Source organism: Typopeltis vanoorti, chromosome 4 (genome assembly GCF_054136105.1).
Source record: "Typopeltis vanoorti isolate ZY-2024b chromosome 4, IOZ_Tvanoo_1.0, whole genome shotgun sequence".
In the NCBI taxonomy this organism is placed as follows: Eukaryota; Metazoa; Arthropoda; class Arachnida; order Uropygi; family Thelyphonidae; genus Typopeltis; species Typopeltis vanoorti.
In genome coordinates this window covers 103,703,095-103,725,018 of record NC_143552.1, presented here as the reverse complement: position 1 = coordinate 103,725,018, position 21,924 = coordinate 103,703,095, and the positions used below count along the sequence as shown (strand labels likewise).

At 35.8% G+C, this 21,924-nt stretch overlaps 1 protein-coding gene across 1 annotated transcript in view; it reads left to right on the top strand.

The window, feature by feature from the left end:
- Window positions 1–21,924, top strand: part of eIF3h (eukaryotic translation initiation factor 3 subunit h) — a 71,763-nt gene that overhangs the window by 17,356 nt on the left and 32,483 nt on the right. Inside the window, exons 2-3 of the mRNA XM_090391389.1 lie at window positions 593–749; window positions 18,939–19,106. Coding sequence (XP_090247515.1) covers window positions 593–749; window positions 18,939–19,106 — 325 coding nt within the window. The remainder of the gene's footprint in view (window positions 1–592; window positions 750–18,938; window positions 19,107–21,924) is intronic.

Below are 21,924 nucleotides of genomic sequence, written 5' to 3'. Positions count from 1 at the left end.
CCCAGTCAAATGAATTATTAATAAACTCCATTTACAAATATCAATAATTTCATCCTTTCCTTTGCATTTCCATGTCCATTGTCTTTTTGTGAGTTTTGTATATCTCGTTGTAACTGATATAGGCAGCTTTTCTGTCCTTTCTAGCTGTTTTAAAACTAGTGTATTCTGCCTTTTATATCTTGATATGAGATTTGAATTGAAGTGTGGGTGGTGGAAAAAACCTGAATGATTTAAATTTGAGTTTAGGCAATCTCCTGATTCTCTAGAATTAGCACATTGTAGATATTTAATATCAGCAGAATATGCAATTCTGTGTATTTAGTAGCAGTTTAGGTTAAACAACAAAAATACATAGTAGGCTAGAAAGTGCTAACTATTTAAATATTTGATATGGTAAAAATTTACTGACAGCTGACAAAGTGATTCACATGGTAGGTAACATTAGTTATTCCTTATTTACTATAAACAACTGCTAGTTCAAGATTCTAGACTTTTTTTTTTTTGTTCATGTTATGTAATAGCATTTATGCTATTACATAATAATTACATAAAATTAAAATGAAAGCAACCATTAACATTTCCTGTCTTTTAGGTTGTGCTGAAGATAATTAAACACTGCCAAGAAGAAGGAGCTGGTATTGTTGATGTTGCACAAGGAGTTTTACTTGGATTAGGTGTTGATAATCGTTTGGAAATAACAAATTGTTTCCCTTTTCCAAGGCATACTGATGATGAAGATTTTGATGAAGGTTTGGCATTATACTATAGCTAATTTACCACCATTATTGTTAAGAAGTTAAGCGACTGCTGTTAAGATTTCTTACAAACATAGTTTCTTATACTTTTATAGTTATTACTATAAAATGGGACATTACTCCAATTGTAGGCAAATGGATTACTGTGCATTTCAAGATTTTGTAGCCTGTGAAAGAGATCGCAATTTATTATTAACCAGGCATCTCCTTAGAGTCCCTACTCACCATAAATACCAACACTGTTACACACACACTGCCTGTCATACCTCTTTTGGACTATGTCCTTTGAACTTCAACTCCCTGTACTATGAGAAACTGAAAAGCCAAGGATTTAAGGATTATAGTGGACCTAGAGTTGAAGTTCAAAAGGCATTGTAAAAATCTCACCTAATCATGAGTGGCTTATTTAGGATTTATAAAGTGTTAGGAATGGATCACAAGAGAAGTAGCCTTAGAACAAAAAAGATTACCAAGCTTTTTTGGGGAAGCTGAATCAGCTATAGGCTAGATGTGAAAGTCAATTCAAGAAGAGAAAATATCTCTTGTCTTGGTAGATGTGAGCATGATGTTATCAAAAGTGAGAGAGAATTAGGCAGGATTATATATTTTGGTACATTTAAAGTTTACTAAATTATCTTCACCTCACTTGAAAATAGCTAAATATTGGTGTTTAAAGCATTAGCCATAGGAGATCTTGAAGCTTGAGTCATCTAGGTGCCACAAGCTTTTGTGAACAATGAAGAGGAATGGTGTGTACTGCCATTAGCAAAGCTGTGAATAGGATTAGACAGTAGTGAGAGTGATTGTATAGGGAAGGTGTTGGTGAGGGCATAGCACCTTAGTTACTCTGGCGTTGATGGAAAAATCAAATGAGAGGGAAGGGATCATCCACCACAATACAGTGAACATACAGAAGAAAAGCTGACAGTCCACTCTTGATTGGGTAGGAAACAGACCATAAGATGACAGTTTGGAAAGCCCATGATGCCAGATGAGCAACCACAATCAAATATTTCCACTGCTCATATCCAGCAATGACTGAGGTTAGTGAGTTCTGCTGTAGAACAAGAATGGCAGAATCCATATTGTGATGATCACTAATTAAACATTGGATGGGTGTAGTAATAAAGAAGCTGGTTGTTTATGAGCTCCATCACTTTTGAAAGTATTGAGGTGAGTGGAATGGGATAGTAGTTTGATGGCTGACTTCTATCTCCTTTATAGGAGTAGACTGGATAAAAGCTTGTATTATGTTGTTATATAAATGCTAGGTGAGTTGGAGCACTTGTAAAAGCAATATAGGATGAGTGTTAGTTCTGGAGCACAAGTCCTTAATACAACTAAAAAGATACATCTGAGCAAGGGATTTAACAATATCGAGGCCGAATTGTCCTAATGAAAGATCAAAGGAGGCATACTGAGATTGTTTTCTGAAATCAGGGGTAGATTTGTCTTGGAGTTGGAGAAGACTGATGCCTTATCTTAGATGTTGCCATTGTTCCAAGAGGGTGGGAATAGGGCAGAAGTTTTACCCAGCCTTGACAAGAAACCAGAAAGCTAGATTTGGCATTCAAGCAGGAGGCAAGCTATGTACATTTTTTTTTTAAACCTTTGAATGTATGCCACATTTTTAGCTTGGACTTCTTTAGCACATTTGTTATAAAACCAAGGCTTACATAAGGGTCTGGAATTTCGAATGGAATGGGAAATAAAAGCACTCATTCCAGCAAGAATAATTTTATTATTCTTGGGAAGGTAGAAGAATTAATCAGACAATGGATGAGTCATAGATATCTTGAAGAACATCCTAATTGCCACCATTGTAGGGCTATAGGATACGAGACAGAGATTGGTTTTGACGAAGTTGTGGTCAGTGTTTAAGAGGAAATTTAATGTCAGCTGTATATTTGGAGGACGAGGTGGTTAAAAATAGGTCCAGATTGTTGGGAGAATGATATGGATTATGTGGAATTCTGGCAGGTAAGTTAACAGTTTGTGTTTGATCATTAACCTGATTAAAAGAATTTAGCTTCTCTTCTGGCTTGGTCTGTTAGAGGTGGATTCCATTTGGAATTGTGGGCAATGAAATATCCAAGGAAGATTATCTCACTGTTCTGGTAATTACATTGTATGTGGTCCAATTTCAGAGAAAAATGATCTGAAAGGCCAGTATAGTCTCAGAATTAGGAGACCAATAAATGCAGGAAATGAAGAGGACAACAAAAATGAGACAAAATCTTCAGCCAAAGAAGCAAAGATCATATGAAAGAGATTCCCGGTCAGGTTGGCTACCTTTTAGCCTAAGATATCAGACTTAATAAAAGTGCACGTGTTCCTTTTTTTTTAATTGTGTGTGTGTAATAGAGAACCAATCCACAAGAAGGTGGTCAACGTATAGTACACTAGTACCATGGATTGGCAATAAGGAACTTGTGGTGGAATTGTTCCAGATGGCAGCAGTGGAAGGGATAGAAAAAGAGGAGAACTTTGTTCTGTGGGTTTGTGGTTGAACTGTGAGAGGATGTTGATTGGTTGTTGCACACTTTTTGATGGATTTGTAAGAGGGTGGGATGAATTATTGCTGCTTATTTTGATGAACAGCCATAGGAGTATTTATAGAAAATACAGGCTATGGAAACTGAACATCCTTGTGTGAAAGTGAGTGGAGTGTATTAGTGAGAGAGGGATCATCAATCTGTCTAACTGCTCCTTTCTTTATAGAATCTGGTATTTTTAGGCAACTCTTATGGACATCACCCTAGATGTGAGCAGTATTCAGTGTTTGGGTGGGTTTGTGATTTGCATAGGGTTTGCTGTTTGGAGAGTTAAAGTAATGCCTTGAGAGAGAGAGAGAGAGAAAACAACTTTTTGAATGCAGAGGGGGCAGTATTTGTGATTTGTTCGATCCAAGAGAGAGAGAGAGAGATTTGGGTCTAGAATCTGGTATTGTCAAGAGTAAAATTTGAAGAAAAGGGTTCCTTTTTGTGGGAAGAAATGTAGGGCTATGTTTTACTAGCATTCAAATTGACCAGGATATCTAAACCTCATTGATTAATGTTTTAAAGGTCAGATTTAAGGTTAAATCTTAAATCTGACCTTTAAGATAAGTTAAAGTTTTGTAGGTTGTGGTGATTTGTGCTTTGCAAGGTTTGTCAAATCAAAAAGAGGAATACCGTGTGCTGTCATTAGAAAAACTGTGTACCAGATTGGGAGTCAGTTGGAGTAGATTGTTTTAGAAGGCATCATGTATTATGCACTCAAGAAAGTTTAGGTTTGCTGTAGTTGCTGTAGAGGATGCCAGTTGAGGTAAAGTGATGAATAACAACTCAGTTTTGCATGTACAAGTGTTTTTAATGCAAAACATCTTTATGTGGATAGGAGTAAACTTTGAAGATGAGTGTCACAAAACAGAGTACCTGTACAAGTCTCAGAGAGAGAGAGAGAGAGAGAGGCTTCTCTCTGATGCTACATCCATTCACTTCAGTGGTGTCACAGCATACTAAGCAGATGACAGAACACTAAGGAAACAGAAAATTTCAAGGAGGGGGGGTATAATGCAGAACATCATATAACATAAAACACAGTTAAAAAGAAAACAGCAGTATTAAGAGAAAACATTGCAGAAAAATAAATACAAATTATTTAATACAAAGCAAAACAAGCAAGCAATACCGTCCTCTACATAGACAATAAATTTATGTTAAATATCATTGAGCCTGAACAGTCTGGACTTGCTGAACATGCTATCTGCAGTAAACAGTTTATTGAAACAAGACAAGAGTGCATAAAAGTTGCATTCTTCATAGAATGCCTTTATAAAGAAACTTGTGAAACTTGACTGCATTCTCCTAACTTGATTTGTGGGAGAAAGCACTTTTTAAATCTTCTAATCTTTTCTAACTTTATTTTTATAATTGTGTGTGCATGTGATTAAATGAATGTAATGACTAGAAGTTGATATGATAACTCAGTTTTGCATGTCTAAATGGTAGTTGTGCATGTACAAGCATGAAACATCTTGATATACATAGGAAAACTTGGAAGATGAGTGTCACAAAACATACAGTCCTCGTATAGTCCCATGAGCACCATGCTGCATTATAGCAGTCTGTTCTTGTACTGCTCAATCAATGAACGGAGATAGTTCCTTGCATCTCGCTATAACCCCCCCCCCCATACAGATAAGCATCATTCAGAGAATTCATGGAAAAAATAAACACACACAAAAAAAAATATGCAGGTATGCATGTTTTACATACAATTTTCAGCTTCTATTCATTAAATTTATTTAATGATGTCATATAGCCATTAAATCTGTTGCATCATTTTTTTTTTAATTAGAAAAATGTTTGACTGTATTTAGTTATCTTGCATTACATTATATTATAACAGATTATTACTTTTATGGAGAACCTTAATTTTTTTTTCAAAGAACTCTATCTGACTGTGATAGTGTGCTCCGCAAGTCCCATTTGTTCTGGCTAATGGAACACTTAATGAAGTCTAAATATTCGCAACACACACACACACACACACACAGCTGCGGGTCTATCTGTTTGGCTGAAATATGACAATTCAGACTGGCAAGGAATTTGATACACTCCAGGGTTGGGCTAAAGGCAAAAGTTTATCTTTATCTGAGCCTGGAAAAGTAGAAATCCTGTTGATAGGATGGAAAGACACTTGTATCTAAGTAATGGATATAAGTAGTTTGGCTACATCTATAATACCTTTAACATAAGGAATGGTTACATGACAGACCACCTCTGTATCACTATTTGATGAGAGGCACATAACAAGGAAACTATAATTATCATCTTGTTGACATGTTATTTTGTAAAACCATTAGTAAGGAAGATGGGCTTGATGTGATTTATTTCTTGGGAGAGCAGCAATTCAGTGGAGCAAGGTGTGCTCGATGTACTAAGGTCTTAATGAAACCAGATTTTTGACAGTTATAATGGTGTGAAAGAGGATGAATGTAAAGTCCAATATGTGTTTTCTTTCCGAATACTGAGTAGTGAAGGCTACCAGTTGGTTGACAAAATAATAGATCTAAAAAGGCAATCCAATTGTTCTCTTCTAACTCAAGAATGAACTGGATACAATGGTGAAATTTGCTGATCTTATTCATGAACTCTTGTAGGTCTGTACAGGATCCATGCTAAACTGTGAAAACATCATCAATGGGTAGTCCCTTTTACCCAAACTAGCTAATGGTTACTATGTTCTCAAGCCATCCTTATGTTACATATCTGTACCATAAGGATGGCTTTTCTGAATAGCAAGAATTTTTAGGAAAGTCTTGGGTGCACCATTCCAAACATGACAGCAGTATTCCAATTCTTGTTGGATGTGGGATTTATATAGAGTAAGTAACTATAAATTAAAGATGCCAAGAAATTTTATTCTTGGTTTAATCCTTTATCCAAGTGTAAGCAAACAAAGTTTGCACCTGAAGTTTCAGGACAGAGCAACTTGTATATAGAGACTAATGACTTCTCATCATATCCTTACAGACATGTATAATGTTATGCATTATGGGAAGGGTCACTACCCAGACTGAATGCAATCTTTATTGAGGTATCATTAGTGGCAGCCAGATCCAGAGGTGATACTAAGTTTGAAGTAATGCAGAAGTCATATTTCCAAATATGAGTAGCCAAAAGTGTCACACCTTATTATTAAAATACTCTGTATTAGAGATAGTTGTTGGAAGTTTTTCCTCTTGGTTATACTATAAATTAAAGATGCCAAGAAATTTTATTCTTTATTCTTGGCTTTATCCAAGTGTAAGCAAACAAAGTTTGTGCCTGAAGTATATTTTCAGGACAGGGCAACTTGTATATAGAGGCTAATTTCACATCACTTGCCTTAGTATCCCATAATGCAAATCACATATCCTTACGAACATGTATTGACATAGATTAAACCGAGAATAAAATTTCTAGGCTTCTTTAATTTATAGTATGATCAAGTGAAAAAACTTCCAACAACTATCTCTTATCCAGAGTATTTTAATAATAAGGTGTGACATACTCGTATATGGAAATGGGACTTATGCATTGCTTCAACCTTGGTATTACCTCTGGGTCTGGCTCCCAGTGATGCGACCTGAATAAAGGTTGAAGCCGTTCTGGATAGTGACCCTTCCCATAATGCATACCAGTATATGTATCTGTAAGGATGCATGCTTTGCATTATGGGAATTCTAAGGCAAATGATGTGAAGTCATTAGCCTCTATATATGAGTTGACCTATCCTGAAAATACTTCAGGTACAAACTTGGTTTGCTTACACTTGGATAAAGGATTATACCAAGAATAAAATTTCTTGACATCTTTAATTTATAGTATAACCAAGTGGATAAACTTTTAACAACTATCTCTGATCCAGAGTAACTGTTCATTAGGCCTGTCTGACCATGCACTCTAAACATGTCACAGAATTAAGTGGAAAGACATAAAATCTCCCTACACCTCACCACAACCTGATTTGAAAGAAAATTCAGGGAAGTTTGACCTGAATTTTAAGGGATGATGATAAGACCATCATCCCAGTCAACAAGAATGATGGATTAGCAATTCCAAGAATCTGGAAGACCCATCTGCAACCAGTATAAAATCCAGAATATGATGGCAGAACTCCAACATAAGAAAACCTTATGATAACAGGATTGTAGAGATGCATTTATAATTCCACTGTAATTTTTTTATTATCTATATATTATTATATTCCTGGGTTCAATTCTCATCATTACGAGGGGATTCCTTATAGGACTTTTGCCTTTTCAATTGAAGGTGAGTTAGCCGATCTCATATGGTGGTGGCAGGGTTTTTTCCTCCCAGAAACTTGAGTTTTTCATCCTGCACAGCCTTCAGAACATATACAATTTACAGACAAAAAATATTCTTGTTGTTGAGAGCAGTAGATGGCATTGATGATAGTAGTGTGGTAGTAGGAGAATTAAATAGAATTAAATTAAATATATATATATATTATTTAATTTTCTTTTCTAACGGAGGTCAATCTAGCGTAAATGATTAACAAATTAGTCAGATTTATCTTACTTTTGTATATCATGTAGCTTGTTGTGTTCATAAGTATGTTTTCTTGATGATAACTTTGATATAGAGGTTGAAACCTCAGGTGTTATTTTCTAAATTTTATGTAATTGATCTAACACATGTATTTTGTCTCCATAAATTCTACACAGTGAGAGCCTTGAAAATTGGAAGTCAAAGAGATCAGAATGATTTTCAAAATTGTTAGTACAGCAGAGGCAGCAAATGAATGAATTAACAAACTATGATAAAGAAATTTCAAACCACAGCAGGTCAAAAAGGTGAGATTCTAGGTTAGGCATCCTTTGACAAGGAACATCAGAAATCACAAAAGCAGTCACCTCCCTTATGGTGGAAGGAGTCATACAGGGTGCAATGTGGACAGTTAAGATGAACTGTGGTTGATTTAGTAAAAATTTTGAGATTCAGTCAGAAATATCAGATTTGGATGACTGAAGATATTGATGCATGTTATTGAAGTCACTGTTGACTGATCTTGATAAAGTAAATATGAAAGATTTTTTATGGGGTTTTTGAGTTTTTAATTTTGGAGGGAGGTTTGTTTTTTAGTATAACTGCTTTCTTACTTCTACACTATACTTTAGACTTAGTTTCATGTTTAATATTACTAAAGGTGAAGAGAAAATGAGATGGGAAACATTCATTGAGAGAAAATACTCTTGAACATATAGCCCATACAGAGAGCATCTAGTCTCCAAACCACAACATGGCCTTGACAAAGCCCTCCTGCATACCTCCCTCCAGGCATGACCTTGCAGTGAGATTGTGTGAGTTGATCACGAAATCTATTAAAAAAACACGTTACCATCTGTTTTGGTCCTGTACCCTAACTGGTGACCATCCTGCAGAACTGCTTTACTGCTGTACCCTCAGAATAGGGATGCTGGATTCCTACAGTATGTTTATCATGCCCTCAAAGGGTATCACTCATGCTACATGTCGAAAGTTGGGAAGAAGAGAAACTGAAAACCTTGCTCTAGGAACCAAACTTGGGAGTAAACACTTCAAGTCCCCAATAAGCAAAGTGGGTATTTCACTGGCCAGTGAAAGTCATCTACCCACTAGGACTAACTAGCATTTATTCCAACTAGGAAGGTATCCCTTTTCAGCAGGAATACTCATTGTTGCCAGAGACCCTTTAGTAGAAACAGATCACACTACTAGAAGGCAGGATTGAGTAGACATGAGAGACTGTATATTGTGCATCATCAGCTCATATTTCTTAAATTTTTTACAAGTTTTGTTGTTTTGTGGGATTTTTTGATGGAGGGTGTGTGTGTTTTTGCAAGTTTTAGAAATCGATTTGTTGGTTTTTTTTTGGGGGGGGGGGTTAACCACAGTGATACTAATGTTTTATCCTTTGTCTTTCATGTTAGTGGAGTATTTGTGAAACTTAACAGACCCCCTCCAAGTGCACACCCTGGCAGAGAAAGCATCAGCAGCAGGATTATTTGTTAGTTGAAAAGCAGTAAAACAGTTTCCACAGGTTCAGTCTTGTGTGCTGTCTTGCAGCCAGCCCTGTGAAAACTGCTTTACTGCTGTAGTCTCAAATCGAGGAGTTCTCACCCTTTCTTCCTGCACTGCATGCAAGAAGAAAGGGTGAGAACAGAAACCAGAAATCATTCTCTAGAGACAAGACCTGGCAATAGCAACCATATACTTGTAATGGTGGTGGTGGTGGTGTTTCACCAGGCAACAAATCATCTACCACCTAAGGTCTAGTTGGCATTCCCTTCATCTAGGGAAGGTTTGCTTTTGATGCAACACTAATCTCTGCATGCATTGTTGCTGCTGTAATGATACATAATAAAGATGATGTTCTAAAAGCGAAAATGTAAAAAAAAAAAAAAAAAATGGTTTAGACCCTTTTTCAAGAAAATGTATGTTAAAATAAACAACTGTAAATTTGTTCATTCAGGTGCTGTCCCTGATCCAGAGGTTGGTGGCCATGATTTTCCACTTATACTATCTTTTGCATCTCTCAAGATCTGGATGATATCGGAAGTTTAAATTTATATTATGATCTGGATGGTACTTTTGCCTGTCCACTGTTCTGTGTCCTTTATATAGTGATGTCTTTTTGGTCAGCTTTTTCTCTGTAGTCTTCCTATGATGTAAGCATTTTTTTTCTTGTTTTTTAACTTAGATCATGCCCTAAAAATTGCATTTTCTCTTTCTCTAGAATATACATTGGACAACCACCCACCTGCTGCATTCAAGAACAATTATACTCTTTTATTTATATTGACTTTTCTCTTAGTGTTTGTTTCTTGTTAAGTAAGCTGTTTTGGCTATTTGCATTTTATTTCTTGTTCACATTCACATTTTCCAAAAGTAATTAGACCTCTCAGATATATAAATCTATCTATTATCTATCAATCCACTACATCTTGGTCTTCATCTGGGTCTTTTTCCTGCCAGCTTAGCAGAGAACACTTGTTTTGCTAATCTTTCCTCTCCCATTCTGTTTAAATGATCATACCATCTGAGATTAACTCTACTAACACATTCCTGGATGCTAACAATGTCAAGTTCTTTCGTAATATCCCCATTTTTAATATGATATTGCCATTGATACCATCTATTCACACCCCTAATCTTTCTCAGGACCCTTATATCTGAGTGTCCACAGTTGAGCATACTTCTTACATGAGTCAAGTGTTTTATTTCTAACCTAGCTCTCAGAGATCCATAAGTTGAAATTGGTTTGAACACCGTCTTGTATGCAACTCATTTAGAGTTTTGACTAATTTCTCTCTTATTCCATATATAAATTTATTCAATTACTTCCTACCATATCGACTGTTGATTCTGTTGTCTATTTCCATATTTAATTTACCATCTTCACTAAAAATTTTGCCTGGGTAGCTGAAATGTTTTACTTATTCTATAGATTTTTCATTCACAATGCAGTTGATATTTTCAGTGTTTCTGCCTATTTTCATTATCTTTGTCTTGTTATTGCTAGTTTTCATACCATATTTATTACAACAGTTAGTCAGTTTAATAAGAGAATCTTGCAGACTTGTACTGGAACTGAGATCAACATCTCCACTTTTGATATCAGGTTTAATACCACTTTCCTTCATGTGATCCATATAGATAATAAATAACAGAGAGGATAATGTACATCCTTGTCTGACATCAGATTTAATATCAAACTATCTTCCTGTACTTCAATTCTACCTGCTGACTTACAACTCAAATAAAGACAGCATTGCTTGATACGATGTCCCATTGACACCATATAACTGTAGCATTTTGAATAGCTTTTCTCTTGGCACCTTGCCATATGCCTTTTGCAGGTGTACAAAACTTAAATACAGATCTTGTTATATTCCTACGCTTTCTCAATTATTTGTCATAAAGTGAAAATCTGATCTTGACATCCTCTATTTGGCCTGAATCCAGCTTGTGCTTCAACAAGCTTCCCTTCTACAATCCTTCTCAAATGTTTTTCAAGTATACTTGCATAAATCTTACCAGGAACACTCAGTAGGAAAATACCTTTGTAATTCTCACATTCAGTTTTAATCCTTCCCTTTTTATATATGGGTACTATGATAACTGCTCCCCCCCCCCCCAACCAGCATGAAATTCTGTCATGTTGTACCATCATTTTACATTTGGTTTAAGTCAGTAAGAATATAATTTGGTCAGCTAAATCCAAAATTGCCAGCCCATCCTTATTCGTTCAGCATCTAGGTAGATCCTAACAGGGTACACCATGAGAAGGTGTGAGGATTGGATATTAGCTCATTTGCTCTTGTCAGTTCTCCACATTCCTTTAAAGGCTATGTGGCAGTCTCCTCTCAGTTATACAGCTTTGACCCTTAAGCATCCCCTCTTACATTTTTTAATATTTAATTTGTAACAAATCTGGATCTAGTGTTTTATTTTTCTTTAATTTTTTTAAGTGCTTTTCTTATTTTTTCATTTGGAAGTCAAGGGCAATCTGTTTCATCTCATTTAAGTTTTTAGATCCTCTTTATTGTCTGAAGCTAGGTTTTTAATATTTTTCTCCAAATATTCTAGGATATATATCCTTTTGAACAGAAGATCCTCTTTATTTTTTTTCACTTTTTTATGCATACAAGTTATTTGTTCTTTTTGTTTTATTTTGTGTTTTGTAAAACTGTGTAAGTTTTCAATTTCAAAATACACTTCAATTTTCATTTTTATTTTATTTTTTTGAAGTCTTTTAAATCCTGTGGGCACTACATTTGATGTTGTCACTTTGAAATAAACTTGTTGCATTCCGTGTTGTTTAGCCTAGTTTTCATCTTTTTCAGAGTGACAACATCAAATGTTGATAGTGCCCACAGGATTTACTCCTCCCATTTCTTCATCCTTGGTCCTTCTGGATGTAATTATAGCCTCTTTCTTGTGGCTTGAAAAATCATAAGGTCAGAGTGGTCCTAACCTAATCTTTGAGTTTATTGCATTTGGGATAAAACTGTAAATTACACTTTAATTTAAAAAAAAAAACCAAAATGAAAAATTAACTTGCTTTAAATGCCAATGTGTGCATATTTGAATCTTAGATTTTTAGATCAATAAATATGGTCCACATCTTCTCACAGATCTTTTCATGTTTCTCTGCAAACTACTTCAGCAGTTTCTTCACAATCGAGGTAATTTTACCTCGATTGTAAAGCATGCATAAGGCTTGCTTATGCATGCTTTACAATCTCATAGTATTTCTCCTTACTGATTATAAATTCCAATTCACAATTGATCATGACATTAAATAGGCATTCAATATCAGCCAATTGTTTCCTTTTTCAGATTTCAAGGTTTCATGTTCACATCTGTAGATTTTTTAAGTTCACTAGCTTTGTTTTTGTTTGAATTAGATTCGCTAATATTTTTTGTGTGTGTACATCATAACTAGATAAACATAACTGTTTATCTAGTTATGATAAACCGATTCAAAAGGGTCATACTGAATTACTAAAGCTCACTTATAAGAATAAAAATTCTTCTCATTCCAGAATCACTCAGACCATAGGCACAAATTTGTCGTCTTTATAATATAATAAATTTAGTTTAATCCTTTATCCAAGTGTGAGCAAACAAAGTTTGCACCTGAAAGTATCTTCAGGACTGGGGTAAGGTGGTACAACACCAGGGCAACTCCTTGCAAAGGTGGAGCAAGCTACAAACACTCCTATCTCAATATCTCCTATAATGCAAAACACATCTCCTTGCGGATATGTCTAATGTTATGCATTAAGGGAAGGCCACTACCCAGACTAGTTTCGACCTTTATTGAGGTCTCTTCAGTGGGAGCCAGGCCCAAGTGGAGATACCAGGCAGAAGCACTAGCAGGTCATCTCTACCTATAGGAGTTGCTAAATGGTGTGCCACCCTTTTTAATAAATTACTCTGGATTTAGAGAGAGATGTTGAAAGCTTATTTTTCACTTGGTTAGAGTATAATAAATTTAGTTTAATCCTTTATCCAAGTGTGAGCAAACAAAGTTTGCACCTGAAAGTATCTTCAGGACTGGGGTAAGGTGGTGCAACACCAGGGCGACTCCTTGCAAAGGTGGAGCAAGCTACCAACACTCCTATCTCAGTATCTCCTATAATGCAAAACACATCTACTTGCGGATATGTCTAATGTTATGCATTAAGGGAACGCCACTACCCAGACTAGTTTCGACCTTTATTGAGGTCTCTTCAGTGGGAGCCAGGCCCAAGTGGAGATACCAGGCAGAAGCATTAGCAGGTCATCTCTACCTATAGCAGTTGCCAAATGGTGTGAGCAAACAAAGTTTGCTCACACTTGGATAAAGGATTAAACTAAATTTATTATACTCTAACCAAGAGAAAAATAAACTTTCAACAAAAAAATTTGTCATCATCAAATTCCTGCCATGTACCCTCAAGGGGTGTACAGGATATGATAGTACTACATGAAAAAAATTACATCATTATTAATTTCCTATCTACATTTTTCCTCCAAATCAGTCTGTTACTTGTCAAGACTCCAACATTATCAGATCTTATATTTCTATCGTCTAAGGCACTTTGTACCGTATCAATCCACCTATATCTTGGTCTTCCTCTGGGTCGTTTTGCTGCCAACCTGGCAGAGAACACTTGTTTTGCTTATCTTTCCTCTCCCATTCTGTTTAAGTGACCATACCACCGGAGATTAGCTCTGCTAACACATTCCTGGATGGTGACAATGTCAAGTTCTTTCTTAATCTTCTCATTTATAATATGATATTTCCATTGATGCCATCTGTTCACGCCCAAATCCTTCTCAGGATTCTCATATCTGCAGTCTCTAGTCTTTGGTTAAGTTTTACTTCTGACCCAGCTCTCAGATCCATAAGTTAAAACTGGTTTGAACACTGTCTTGTATACAGCTCATTTAGTGTTCCGACTAATTTCTCTCCTATTCCATATGAATTTATTCAATTGACTTCCTACCATACCAGCTTTGTTGATTCGTTTGTCTATATCCATATTTAATTTACCATCTTCACTAAAAATCGTGCCTAAGTAGCTGAAATGTTTCACTTGTTCCACAGGTTCTCCGTTAATAATGCAGTTGGCATTTTCAACAATTCTGCCTATTTTCATTGTCTTTGTCTTTTTATTGCTGACCTTCATACCATATCTATTACAACAGTTATTCAATTTAGTCAGGGAATCTTGCAGACTTCTAGCAGATTTATTTAGAAGTATAACATCATCCGCATAAAGCAAAGATCTGACATTAACATCTCCAATTTCGATATCATGTTTAATACCACTTTCCTTCATAATGTGATCCATATAGATAATGAATAACAGAGGGGATAATGTACATCCTTGTCTCACACCAGATTTAACATTAAACCATCTTCCTGTACTTCTTTCAATTCTAACTGCTGAGTTGCAACTCAAAGACTAAGTAGTGCTTGATATAATGCCACATTGACACCATATAACAGCAGTGTATTGAATAGCTTCTCTCTTGGCACCTTGTCATATGCCTTTTCCAAATCAACAAAACTTAAATACAGATCTTTGTTATATTCCCATGCTTTCTCGACTATTTGTCGTAAAGTGAAGATCTGATCCTGACAGCCTCTATTTGGCCTGAATCCAGCTTGTTCTTCACCAAGCTTTTCTTCCACAATTCTTCTCAACCATTTCTCAAGTATAGTTGCATAGATCTTACCAGGGCTCAGTAGGGAAATACCTCTATAATTCTCACATGCAGTTTTATTTCCCTTTATATATATATATGTACTATGAGAACTCTACTCCAATCATCGGGAATTCGTCCCTCTGTCCAGGCTTTCTGAACTATGCAGTGCAGCCACTGTAAGACTCTTATACCACCATACTTCAGCATTTCTGGTCGAATATCATCTACTTCTGCTGCCTTTCCACATTTCAAGCCTTTGATGGCTTTTTCTACTTCAAGTAAAAAAAAAAAAATCATCTAACGCCTTTTTATTCCTGTATACGGGAAGTAGGTGAGGCCATTTAGCCCTATCTAACTTTTGGAGACTGAGTGGGCAGTTCATTCTCCACTGGTACCAATCAGAGATAGATGGCCCAAGGCTATCACTAATTAATCGGTACACAGTGAAGAGAGACGGCTCAAATGTGCCGCCATCTTGTGGTCGCTAACACAATATATTTAATGTCTGAAATAATGTGGGTTCTACGGTCGATTTTCTTGAGTTTACGGGACGAAAAACCCGCTTGCCCATGCCAGAGATCGACTAACTCAGGAACCGGTCGAAAAAAGGCTTAAAAAAATTTCCTCTAGTCGCCGACTAGACACGAAACCAAGTCTTCCTTCCTGCACCAAAGCACCGTGGTGTGCAAACGCCACATCCACTGAGCTACACAATCTTACTACTTCAAGTATGGATATGTATTCCTGACTGCATGCCTGGTCAGTGTTTTTTTACCACTATGCTGTCATCACTGCTTGTTTCATTTAGCAGTTTTTCAAAGTAATTACTCCATACTTCAAGGATATCTTTTCCTCCTGTTTTCATGTCACCTTTATCATCTCTAACTCCTTTTACAGCACTCTTTCCTCCATTCCTAAGCTTCAACAACCTCCAGAATATTTTGTCACCTTCTTGATATTTATTTTCTATATTCTTGCCAAAGTCTTCCCATGACTTTTGTTTAGCTAGTTTTACACAGTGTTTAGCATTCTTGCATTTGTCTCTGTATTCTCTAAGAGCACAAGCTGACTTATTTGCCAGGAACTTTTGATATGCTTTCTTCTTTTCCTTCACTGCCTCTTTAACTTCATGTGTCCACCAGGAAGTTCTGATTTTTTTATCCTTACAGACAACCTCACCACATGCCTCTCTGGCTGAATCAATCAATGTTTTCTTCAGAGTTTGCCACTGAATCTCCAAGGTTTGATTCCTGTTCTCAAACTCTCATTTTTTCTTCAATAATCTTTGTGTATTTTAGTCTACAGTTCACATCTGAGAGCTGCTCAACTTTTATTCACTTTAAAACTTTCTTACATGTTATTCTTTTCAATATGAAATTCAATTTTATCTTGCTCAAGACTAAATAGTGATCACTTCCAATTTCAAATCCTCTGTACACTCTGGTGTCCTGCACCAGGGAGAAAACATCACTATCAACAATAACATAGTCAATGAGACTTTTCTTATTCCTAGCCTCTTCTCTCCATGTGAATTTTTGCACATTTTTATGTTGGAACATGGTGTTAGTGATAACCAGTCCATGTCCTGAGCAGAAATCCAACAGATATTTGCCATTATTATTAGCTCTGCTGTTTTCTCCAAATTTTCCCAAAATATTTTTGTATGTCTCACAATCATTTCCTACTCTGCTATTTAGATCCCCAACAAGGACCAACTTTTCATTTTTCATTGTGTCAGTTTGCTTTTTCTAAAGCCTCAAAAAATTCCTCTACTTCTACCTTAGTAGAACCTTCTGTGGGACCATAGGCACAAATAAGTCTCATTGTCCAGTTTCCCATTCTGATATTTGCCCACATTACTCTACTTGAGACTGACTGCCATTCAAGACGATTAGCCTCGTATTTTGTGTTTAATACTATGGCTACTCCTTCTTTTCCTTGATTGTCATTGCCTGAATATAACATTTTGTATTTATTGCTCAGAAAGATCTCACCAGTTTTGGTCTTTTTTATTTCAGTCACCCCTATTATATCGATCTGGTACTTATCTAATTCCTCAGCTAGCTCCATTTTATCATTCAGGCTTCTTACGTTGATAGTACCGATCTTTAACTCTGGTGATGTTGAATTGGGGTTTGTTTTCAGATTTGTTCCAGTAGCTGACTTTTCGCCGTTCGCCCTGGTTCCCTGGCGAAAACAACGGGGGCCCTTGTTTAACCGGGCGACGCCCCAGCCGGCATGAAATTTTGTCATGTTCTACCATCATTTTTTATTTTGGTTTAACCAATAAGAATACAATTTGGTCGGCTGAATCCCAAATTTCCAGCCCATCCTCGTTCATTCAGTATCCAGGTAGATACTTAACAGAGTGCACCATGAGAAGGTGAGGATTGGACATTAGGTCAGAAGCCCTGGTCGGTTCTCCGCATTCCTTTAAAGGCAATGTGGAGGTCTCCTCTCGGTTATACAGCTTTGACCCTTAAGCACAAATTTGTTTCATTGTCCAATTCCGCAGTTTGTTTTATTATTATTATTATTATTATGTGACACCTCCAGGGAGTCCAAAGACTCATCGAGGGAGAGTATGCCAACAACATCGAATAGTTGGAAGATCATTCGATGATCTTCCAACTACTAACCATGCTCAAACTTGCTTAACTTTTTTCGTGGGCCATTAGTAGCAGAGGGTCTACCAATCACCCAACCTTTGCTGGCAATACTTGTGCTATAAATTCATAAATTACCATGATAAAATGAGGAAATGATTGGGTAATATATTTTATTTAAAAGCCATATGTTTCATCATGAAAGCTACAGGTCATCATTAGGCAATTGAATACAAAGTAGAAAACCAACAGTGAATTATTTCAAAGGGTAAGAGTTGTGCAATGTCATACATAAAACAATGCAAATAAATAACTGAGGAAACAGTATTATCAATGATGTATGGTTAGAATAAGACTCTCCCATATCTTCGATAGTGAGAGGCAGTCATTCCGATTTAGGTTCAGATGCAGTAAGCGTGTTTCAGACCATATGATATTGTGTTTGGTATCTATTCCATGTTGTCCATGACTGGAGTTCCCACTTTTCCTATTAATTATGGAAGATTAGTGTTCTTGTATCCTTTTCTCCACTGAACATCCAGTTTGTCTGAAGTAAGAAAGGTGGCAGTCACATGGAACTTGGTAGGTGCCAAGAATAGTGAGAGGGGATTGTTTATCTTTAGAAGATGAGATATGCTAATAGTTTGGTGACAGAAATAAATATATACACTAGATTATACTTTTTAAGAGAGACAGATTGGTTCCAAAAATGTATGGGTTAGGAACTCTTCATACTGTTTTATTGTTGTTTGAGCTTGGATTATAGGAATCGAAGATATGTTCTAATAATCTATTTCCATTGTGAAATTAGTTTTTGGATAGAGATTGTTTTCTTGCTAGAAAGGCAGGTAACATATTTGATTTATGGGGTCAGATTGCAAAAACATAATCTATATAGCATACCCAAAATGAAGGCTTGAGGATGTGTGGATGAGAAAAAGGTTTCTTCTAGATAATAGTTGGTGGGAGTGAGAGTGTGGACTCCCTGTTGCAGTCCCTTCAACTTGTCCGTATATTCTGTTTTGAGAAGGAAATTAAATCAAATGAATGATTTCTGCATGAAACTGATTTCTTATGCTCTATGAATAATGAAGTGTTGTAACATCATGATTTTTTCAAGGATCATTCTTGCTCCTTTATGCCTTCAAATAGATAACTATATTCCGATATTCCAACCAGCAACACAGAAGCTTGTGTATAAAGTTTTGTATTTGTTGTTATAAATAAAAATATATTTTGTACAAAATACAGCTTATAAGCTGAATAATTTAATTTCTAAGTTAATTATTTTTTCTCCTTTCAACAGAAAAAAAAAATAATAAATTTTATTCAATTATTTCTAGTGGAATACCAGATGGAAATGATGAGACATCTTCGTCATGTGAATGTTGACCATCTTCATGTAGGATGGTATCAGAGTGCTCATTTTGGAAGCTTCTTCAACAGACCATTGTTAGATTCCCAGTATAATTATCAAAGTTCCATTGAGGAATCAGTTGTTCTAATTTATGGTAAGTATTTGTTATTGCTATGCTACATGCCACCTGAAGGTATTATTATGAACATAGTTTGGGAAGAGAAGAAATATACATAGACATTTGATATAAATATGTTTAATGCAATTCCCATTGTAAATTCTAGTTAAACTCAATTTTTTAAATTGTATCTTAGAGTTAATTTCTTTTACATGAATGTTTTTTGTCATCAAATAAAGTAGGAAGCTGAAGAGAATTGGTCTTACTTTTTTTCCATGTTTTTCTTACTCTTCATTAAAAGTATCATTCCTAACATATTTATGTAATCCCACTGAACTTTTAGAAGCAAAACAGAGAAAGCAAAGAAAAGACAAACAGTCATTAAAAGGTTTTTGGAGTAGCATTCTTGATTAGTGACACCATTTGTTATATATGGTTGAACCTAGAGTTAGTTTTGATGTATGTGTGTGTGTGTATATACTGTAGACATAGTTGCATTTTGTCATTAAAACATTCCAGTTGAAATTATTATTGGAGGCCTTCAGAGAGTCATACTCAGGGGAGGCCATATGCTGCCCACACACCAGCTGTCATGCCTTCTCTTAAACTCATTTACACTAGATACACTAACTACTCTGTGAGAGAAAAATGCAGTTCTCTTCTGTTTCTTAATGTGCACAAACTTAACGCCCTTTGTCCTTTTTGCTTACTTGCAAAAATTTCATCAACTGATATCATAAAACACCCTTTCAGAAGTTTATAGACCTCTCTTATATCATCCTTCTATTTCTCATTATCAGTATCTGCTGTCCGCATACTCTGTCTTTATAAATCTATATTCTGTAAGTCTGATATCATCTTTGCAACTCTGCTCTTTTTCCACAACCTCTTTATCTTCTTAGCATCCAGGAGATCAAATCTGTGCACATTAGTTCAAGTGGTCATATGAATTCCTTATAAAGAAGCTAAATTGCTTCCTTATCCATATGTCAATGTCTGCTTCAACATTGCAGTTGTACTGAGATGCTTTAAATGTCAGAAATATGGACATGCCCAAACTGCTGTCATGGCTCTACCACCTGTGCTCAGTGTGGTAGTAAAGAGCATGATAATCAATTTTACTCTGCAAAGAAAGCTAAATGTGTCAACTATTAGGAAAATCATCCATCTATTCTCTTGCATGTCAGCAGTTGAAGGATGAAAAAGAAATACAAAAGATTAAAAATATAACAAAATATATCATATGAGGATGCAAAAAGCAAGCTAGCTGCCACTACATCATCCCTGAAATCCTTTTATGCTGAGGTGACAAAAGAAAATATCAACAGCAGCTCAAACTTATGTCTATTCCACCATCTGATAATTGAACATGATTGTAAGTGCTTCTCTGTGGCAACTCCAAAAATGATCCCATGTGTAATGAGTACCCACTTAAGAATATTACGGAAAGGATATCATTGAAGGATAAACTGCCAGACACTCCTGTAGAAAAATTGAATGTCTGTATCCACCAAAAGTAAACTAAACTCTCCAAATGATCCTGACACATCAGATAATAAATTCAACATTTTTCCAGAGGAAGAGATGAACACTGACCATTTATACTTACCTAAATCAGTAGATAAATATAAGCCTAAAAAATAGTAGGAAAATGTCATGAGTTTCACCAAAATATTGATGATATCAGGATTCTGCTGTGGAAACACAAACCTTTATGTTTTTTCTGTCAGCAAAAAACATATTTAAAATCCAATGAGGAACCCATCTTTTAAGGAATTTCACTGTTGTTCATAAGGGAAGAAATGGAGATGTCCTGCTTCTGTTTTAGCAGCTATCCTAATGTGCAATCATAGTCTTTTCTGTGATATCGAGCTTAATATACTGTTCTCGAAGCAGTAGTAATTTGCCTGTCTGTGGGGTTTCTTATTGCAGTATGTTCCATTTATTGACCACTGCGTTATTAGTGAAACAAGATCAAACTTGATAATCTTATATTGCAACTGCCTTTAAACTTGAATGTGTGCTACATCCTGTGAGATAGTGCTAGCACAAATAGGCAATGTTGTATCATTGAGCGAATGTTCTGTGCAATCATGACCTCTACCTTCTTAACAATAGTCAATACCTTCTTTCATATGCCTACCTGCTCATATTCTGCAATAGATCTTACAATCTGCTTCCCTGCCATGTTTTCACTACTTGTGGGATGTCAAAGAAAATATCTATGCAAGCAATCATTTTCCTGTTATTAGTACTGTCTTCACAGGAACCATGTTCTTCTACCTGGATGCCCATGTGGAAAATGGAATAGTCTGGAATGCTTTTCCCATCTTGCAAAATTTAATGCTGAAGCAGTCAGTCAAACACCTATCAGTGAAGTATGTCACAGGCAGCAACAGCTGCAATTCCAAAAACATCATCTCGATTCCCACTCTATCCAAAATTGTGGTAGAATCCAGAGTGTCAAGCATTTAAAAAAGACATAAACAGAGGATGGGGTATATTTCGTAGATACCCTACCACATCAAATCTAATATCTTTTAAACATGCTCAGGCCAAAGCATGTTATGTGAAATGTTCAAGTCAACAATCTTGGATCCAATTTACATTATCAATTAATCAAAGAAGTAGTGCAAAAATTGTATGGAATAAAATTTGGAAAATGAAAGGTAGATATATAGACACACCGTTTGTGTGTCTCGGAGTGTGATGGTGTTATTGCTGAACCTAAAGCTATTGTCGATACTTTGAGGAAAATTTTGTTAGAATCTCAGCAATAGCCTCATATCTTCTTAAATTTTTAATATTGAAAGTGCAACAAGAGAAATGACATCCATCATGAGATGATGAAACA